The sequence below is a fragment of the Eurypyga helias genome, unplaced genomic scaffold, assembly GCF_000690775.1.
Source record: "Eurypyga helias isolate BGI_N326 unplaced genomic scaffold, ASM69077v1 scaffold30292, whole genome shotgun sequence".
Taxonomy (NCBI): Eukaryota; Metazoa; Chordata; class Aves; order Eurypygiformes; family Eurypygidae; genus Eurypyga; species Eurypyga helias.
Window position 1 is genome coordinate 5013 of NW_010235763.1, and position 7853 is coordinate 12865.

At 50.4% G+C, this 7853-nt stretch overlaps 1 protein-coding gene across 1 annotated transcript; it reads right to left on the reverse strand.

The window, feature by feature from the left end:
• Nucleotides 1–238: 238 nt before the first annotated feature.
• Nucleotides 239–7503, reverse strand: LOC104503613 (cytochrome b-c1 complex subunit 1, mitochondrial; the record flags this gene model as incomplete). The annotated part of the gene is made up of 11 exons (XM_010146865.1): nucleotides 239–476; nucleotides 1319–1394; nucleotides 1924–2012; nucleotides 2488–2573; nucleotides 3567–3727; nucleotides 4476–4619; nucleotides 5023–5138; nucleotides 5286–5365; nucleotides 5857–6055; nucleotides 6340–6469; nucleotides 7417–7503. Coding segments are annotated over 11 exons (1233 nt in total), but the record flags the coding sequence as incomplete, so codon positions are not given.
• Nucleotides 7504–7853: the final 350 nt, after the last annotated feature.

The window sequence follows — 7853 nt, forward strand, 5'->3', positions numbered from 1 at the left end:
TTGACAGTGCTGCTGCCGGCACAGAAGGGCAGAGTAGGAAGAATTCCTTCAACCAGCCTAAAGACCAGGCCTCCAACCAGGACGCTGCCAGCTCAGGACACAAGCGGGGGGCTGCAGAGACGCAGACAAGACTCTAGCATGAGCCCTGACAAATCAAAACTGATTGGTCCAGTATCTCACTGGTTTGGCAAGATGAATGACTTCTACATACACGACCCAGCAAGATACTGCCAGCTCTCAGCAGAACCAACTCCATGTAGGATGTACTTATTTTTATTTTTATGTATTTAACACCAAGACGACAGCCATTTTGACGGGAATCATTTTGCCTCTGGTGCACAAGACATTCAGAGCCAGAGGGAACATCTCACAGTCCACAGCTTCGCTATTTCCAACCTGCAGGGACACCTCCTAGTAACGGATCCAGTACATGGCACTGCGGATACGGTTGTAATCCAAGAGCTGTTCAATAGGACCTGAGTGAACAGAACAAGAGTTAGTCACTGGAGACGCACGTTAAATCCCCGTGCAGTTTCCCATGGTCTTAAAGCAGATGGCAGAGCAGGCTGTGCTCACAGTCCAGAGCGGCCATGCACAAAGTCAGGCAACTAGAGCTCAAAGCTGCAGCGGGAAGACCAGCAGATACCGTCTCCCGACAAAGAAACCATTTCTTGTTCCCTCACACCCCTCCACAATGCTCACTACAGCTCCACATGTGAATATGAAGTACAGGAGCCTCCAAGTCATGGACATTTTAGCTAGTTCATTCCAACTTCTTGTTGAAAAACAGTCTCCCTTTCTCAAGCTGCTCCACTTTGAAGGCCAGAGGAAGCAGCTGCGTGGGGGACGGGAATCCACAACACACAGGAAGGAGGCAGCACAGCAGAGCTGAGCTGCTCAGGCAGGTTTTCTACGAGGAATTTGTCCTTGGTCAGACAGACATGCCATGGCAGCACAGGAGACTCAGGTCCCTTCACCTCCCTTACATAAACCACCGTGACCCCAGGGTAAGGACACCTGGCAGACGCCGCTGGGTCCGCACCCAGCCATGGGAATCCCAGCCTTAGTCACTGCTCCAGAGCGAGCAGGAAGGTGGGAGGACAGCCAGCAGCTCGCTGCCACCGCATCGCCATCACCACGGGTTTGATCTCCTGGCAAATGTGCCGTGGCACATCCAACGTGCAGATGTAGGAGGATACCAGCCAAGAAGCAGAGCAGTTAGGAGGCCAGAACAGACACGTGAAAAGTGCCTGCAGCTCACTTCCTCTCAGCTCCTGGTTTCTGAGCTACCATGTACTAAACACCACGTACTACTTACCAACTGCTGCGATCGCTGGGCATTTGTCATAAATGTATTTACTGCAGACCTCTCTCACCATGCTCGCATCAACGGCCTAATGAACATCAAACAAGCAATTAACAACCCTTATCAAAGTTGGAAGTTACTGCTGCCATCACAGATCAGCATCATTAAGAAGACACCGTCAGACCCTTGGGGGCTATCCGCGCCAACCGCGCAGCTCTTGTCTGCAAGGATGGCCGATGTTCCACACAGCGTATTTTTCAGAGGGTAAAGGAGACGTGGCAGTCCAAACTCTGCAACCTTCCAAGGGATACAGTGGCTGCACCATTACACAAACTGAATGCTGGCCACCTCTAGGGAAACAAAGGAATTTCAAGTTGTGATGTTTAATACCGGCCTATGCCCTCTTTCTGGGATGGACTGAATCCAGACACAGGGATACAAGATACACTGAGTCTGTGCCCGAGATTCGGGCATTTATATCCATGTCTGTGAGCAGACAGCCCAAGTCCAGGCAGCCTGACTATGGGATAAGGGAATCTCATGTTACTGCAGCAAACTAAGGCCAGAAAATCCCAAAACCAGCCATGCGCAGGTACCCCAAACAAAGAGATACCTACAGCAATCCTGGCATCCCACTCGTCCAGAGGGATACGGCGTCCGTAGTTCAAGAGGTGGCTTCCAATATTTTCACACACTGGTGTGGTACCTAGATGGTAAAGACATCACACGGTCAGCACAGCAGAAATAACTGCACAGCCCGACCATCACAGCAGACAGAAGCAACTCTCGCCATTAAACCGGCTTCTAAAGAAGCACCACCCGCAGTTTCCACTCGCAGTGGCTCCAGACGGAGTCAGGCAATGCTTCACGTGTCTCTGACGTGCTACAGCCAACGCTGACCAGCCTGAGGGTCTCAGCTCTAACTTCACCAGGCAGCACGTTGTTCACTCTCAGCAACAGAGCGACAAGAAGCTCAGTCAGAACCAGCCTGGAGCACAGCAGGTTAGGGTCAGTGGCTTTGACAGCACGACAGGAGGAACCACAGAGCGGGAGAAAGGAAGTTTTGCCCAGTGCCTGCCAGCAGTACTGCAGCACGTAGCAGAGCTCTTGCTCCCTGGGAGAGACACAAACGCTAACACTCCGAGAGCTGCGCAGCAGTCGATCCATAAACATAAACATACCATCCAGTTGAGCCACCATGGCATTTCGGAGATAGTTCTTGGCTCTCTTCACCTCTGACTCCGTGGCACTAGTGCACAGACGCATCCTGGAGAGGAGATGGAAAGACTGCTCAAGCCCTTAAAGATATTTGTCTGCTCAGGCAAAAAGTGATCTCCTCCCTTTCCCAAGCCTCTGCAGAAATAAGCCACCATCAGCATCACTTGTCTTGCAGGCTGGAGATTCACTCCTGATCATCGCGGAGCAGCTAAGAACTGGGGAGCACTGAGCAGCAGGAGCCGAGAGAAGGAGCTCAAGCTTCCAGGCAGGGGATATCAGCCAGCAGGTTACACGCGGAGTTACACTCAAAGGTCTAAGCAACCCTGGTGCCAGCTCCAGCTCTTGCCAGCTCCGGCAAAGCAGCAAGAGGCCTGCAGTGCACTATTGCAAGAGAAGGCAGGCGTGTCAGCTATTCCCACGCACGGCGAGCTGCTATGAAAACTGATGCTGAAAGAACAGGACAGTTCTACAGAGTCTGTTTGGACTCCAGCTGCTAAATCCCTTCCTCCCCTGCCAACCGCAATGTCTCTAGGGCAAGGGCTAACTCCATCCGCTCCATACACAGCTCGGCTTGGAATCTCGGACGGAGCCCCAAGCCATTACTGGGATACACACGTATACAGTAAGACAGACGGACAGAATGCTTCCAAACGCTGGCATGACTCCAGCAGCATGGTATTTATCAGCCACAACAGGCAGGCACTCTGCCTGCTTTGCTCAAGCGTAACAAGACAATGGAGACATGGCTCCTGGGCACCTGGGAAAGCCTAGTCTCTAAGGAGTGATCTCACCTGCACACAAAAACCCAAAGCCTCAGTGCTAGTATTTGGGAGCACAAATTAAAAACCTGGAGTCCTAAAGAGATTAAAACGGCTCCTCAAAAGCCACATCCTATGACATTTATAGAAACCATTTACAGGATCTCTTAACCAGAATGCGAGTTACTGAGAACTCACACAGCTCAGCTCTCCGAAGACCTAGCACGCTGCCCTCCAGAGAGGGTCAGATCTCAAACAGGAACGTTCACCGAAGCTGTACTTACCACTCCCTCTGAGCACAATACATCATATCATCTATGGACAGAGGATCGGAAACAAAATGGAACCCAAAGAGGCCGGTATCGGAGTAAGAGGTGTTGAACGTCTGGAAGCTGTGGCAGAGATTATGCTCCACAGCAAGAGCAGCCAGCCTGCTGGACTGATTCTGTAAATAAGGAGATGCCATCAGCCCTTTCAGTCTTGCAGCTCCCTCACAGCTCAAATTCTTTCCAACTGTGCTGTTTTCACAAAGACCACAGACAAGACAGAGCGGAACACTTTGCTGAAGGAGGGCTTAATTTAGGCCCTTCATGTGGTCCACAGATGAGATTCACTGGTGGAAAAGCCACAGACAATGGTCTAAGAGTCCATCCAGCAAAACCATTTCCTTTCCCAGCCACAGACGGAGAGCTGGCACGCATACCGCCATGGGAGTGGGAGAAAACGGGAAGCACAAGCCCTCCCAAGAGCAGGGGTTAGCACAGTTATGCAGGCCAGACAGATTCCAGATAAGAACAGATGTAACACTGGGGTTTGAAATGAGTTCCACCTGCTTTGCAGTTGTCAGACAAGCTTGCAGCACGAGACTACAGACTGCTCTGTCCTGCTCCCATCTCCACCCCCGCTGATCGGTTAGTCTGTGAGGGTAGGAGTAAAGCTGCTGAGAATTATTCAGCTAAACCTCTTCCAAACTTAGCAGAGAAGGCCCAGTTCACCTCCCAGCATCACCTTTCAAGATGTGTCCTGGATTAGCCTCAGTTCCACTTCTATCCCACTTTCCAAGAGACTCCTGACCACTTCACAGCTGGAAGCTAACTGCAACAGCCTCCATAAGGCACAGTCAACCAGAGTCTCCGTAACATTCTGAACGACAAGGCTGCAGGCTCTCACCGTCACACTCACAAGCCTCTTACCTTACCACCTCCAAACGTGCGGTCGTAGCGTCCAAGGATGGCATTAGCCACGTTGAGGACGACGTTGTCCGGATCAGCCCACCCCGGCCCCTCCACGGCAAGAGCGATATGGGCCACAGGCAGAGCGTCATCTCTGGCACGGATCTACAGAACCACCAAGGAGCGAGGGAAAACGGCATGAGTGCTGTGGCGCTCTCTGCAGCCCGCTGCAAGGCCAGGCTGACAAACTGGAGGACTTGCTATCATCCCAGTGAAATGAAACAATGCCAGCCACTGCTGAGCACAAACCAGCTGCTCCAATATGAGTTTTCCCACAGATAACAGCCCCACATTCCTAATGGACTTGGGTTCTATCTAAAACCCAAGAACAGAATGGGTTGGTGCAATAAGCCCAAGAACAGCATGTAAGGGCACTACCAAGATGCTGCATCATCAGCTTCTCTGAGATAAACACAGATTTTTCTGCCCAAAAGCAGCTATAACTGCTTCCACATTCATTCAACAGTTGGGCAACAGCTGCTTTTGTTTTGGACCAAACCAACTTTACCTCGCTCCCTGTGAAGCGACAGCGTGGGAGGAGAGGCACAGCATCCTCTTTGTACTTAAAAGGCACTCCACTGAAGTGTTGCTTCGCTACATCTACCAGCTCTTTGTGGGAAATACCTGGAAATGGGAAGGGGAAAGATTTGCAGTCTTAAACAACTTTATTGAAGAAAATAATCTGATTTTACATTAGAGATGTCTGACGGGTTTGATCACCAACTTGAAATATACCCAGGCTTCCCAGAATCACAAGGATCGAGAACTTACCCCCAGCAGCTGCCAGGACCATACGAGGTGCCTTGAAGTGAGTATCAGCGTATGACGCGAGATCTGCCCGAGTCAGATGCCTAGGAAGAACACAGAGATACTCAGTACATCAGCATCTCTGAGAAGCAAGACTGCACTGTCTGTGTTCTCCCTCTGCTCTGAATCCAGAACACAGAGAAGGGAAATGGTGATCAAGATGGAGTTAAGGACAAACTTCAATACAGACTAGAGTACTGACCCTGGTCACTGAGCTACCAGTACCCCTATGGGTGTGCAGGCTCAAGGCCACTGCTTTAACGAGCACCCCCAGCTCTTAATCTAACAGTGTCAAACCGACAAGTATGTGAGAAGGTTCAACCTGGCCCTACAAACCCGCTGTTTGGCATGAGGGGGATTCTAGAGAACATGTGCAGCATTAGGTTTTTGTTAGTGCCAACGGGGACAACGGTCAAGACACGACGAGAAGCCCATGGGCACAGATCACCTCTGTCTACCGCCTGGTTTGCTCGTGCAGTCACACCCCCCGAGGCCAGAACCCCCAGGCTGTGTCCCGATCCAGCCTGTTGCTCACTTGATGTTCTCCGTGGTCCCCTCGACAGTGTGAGCCAGCGCAGTCCCCTGGAAAGCAGTGGCATGAAGGTAATCAAAGGCGACAGCCGTCAGGTTGCTGTCCATTTCTTTCAGCTCCTGAAGGATGACACCACGTTCCTTCTCGATCTGAGACTCCTCCAGCGCACAGTTCTGCACAATGTCAGCCAGCAGCTCTACAACTGTAACACATTCCCTGCGTTAGCAACCCTGCTGCCTGACTGCCACCCCGGGCTGATGAGAGGAGGAGAGGCACAGGCAGCAGGGGCACTGCAAGAGGAGCGAGCGACAAACCACACAGGGCAGTGCTCTCCAACTACCAACTAGACCCTCCAGCTTACTGCCCAGCTACAGCTTTATCCCCTGCTCTGTTGTCAGAAAGGATGCTGGCGGGAGAGAAACACAAGCACATGCGCTTGCTTCATCTGTAACCCCCGAATCAGACTTTGCTCGCTGGCCATCCTACCTTTAGGCATGTCCTTGGACAAGGCTTTTATGTAATAGGCAGTCTGCTCACGCGAGGTGTACCCGTTCAGGTGAGCACCCATGCTCTCCACCTCCTTCTCGAAGGCGGCGCAAGGACGCTTCTTGGTGCCCTAAAGAAAAGGGATAGACACAATTACGAAGTGATTTCCCTCTTGGGCAGAACTAAAGCAAGGAAGAGGACAATAAAAACCTGAAATGATAAAACCTGTCACGAGATTCATAAAAGCACAGAAAGCAAGAGATGTAAAACCTGGCTTATTAACTCTAGCTAAAGGATGGTTGAGGTGTATTTTGAAAGACCAATAAAAACCCAACGCGGAAGGAGAAGACCTATGTCAAGAGAACAGTGGCTGAAGATCACATCAGTGGAAGTAAACCAAGAACAAGGCTAAACCAAAAATAAGCATGTTTTTAGCTATCCAAGCAGCCATATTCAGAAGCGGCCAGAATAGGAGCAGAAAACTTCTAATACAGAGTTCATCTCTTAAGGAGCACGCTAGATGCTGCAGTTGCCTATGATGGCACAGGCTGGAATCGAGTCAGCATGTCCCAGGCTTGGATGTCTTCTGTCCTAGGGCTGTGCAGCAGACACGTTATTAGAAAAGCAAGAGCTGTAGCCTCTAAACTTCACTGGTTCACTAAGAGAACCCAAGAAAAATTGCTGGCTAAAGGAAATGCTGCTTATATATATAGCGATCACGTAAGAGCTATATGCACTACAGAGTGGCTGGGACAGTAAGGTATTGGAACCACAGCGTCACAAGACTCAGTTTCATTTGTTTCTCACTTTCTTTTTTTCTTTTAAAAGGAGAAACACCAACTTGTAAGAGCTGCCTTAATTTACACATGCTTCCAAGTTGCTACATATTCAGAGAGCGCCACATAGGCTGGGTGCCTTTTGAAGTTTATACCATGTGCACACTCTCTGGGATTCAGGTGACCTCATTTATGCCCTCTTCTAACAGCTACAGCCCCGGAAGCGAGAGCTCAATACGTAAGTGAATATTTAGAACAGCTCTCCACACCGCCCTGAGCCAGACCTACCGCACCTCCTTACCTTAAAGGCCAGATGTTCCAGGAAGAAACCAGCCCCGTTGTTCTTCTTGTCTTCATAGCGGCTGCCCACCCCGATCCACACACCCACCTAAGGGCAAAAGCGTCAAGTGCACATATTAGGAAAGAAAACAAACAGCCCGCTCAAGCCTCAGGCCACAAACGTTAACAGCAGGGACCAGAAGTATCCGCCACAAACACTGCACTACTAGGAGCAAAACAAGAACACGCACCAGCAACTTTCCTGTACACCTCTGGACTTCTTCTCTAGCAGCTTTGCAAAAGCCTTTCCTAGTTTTGCTAGAGATATAACTACTACTGGTCACTTACTGTTACTCAAAAGCTATAAGGCTCAGAAAGGTCAGGGTGCAAAAGCTTGACTACAGACTTACACAAAGCCAGGCTAGGCTTTCTACTGCTACAGTCACCATAGAATGGTTT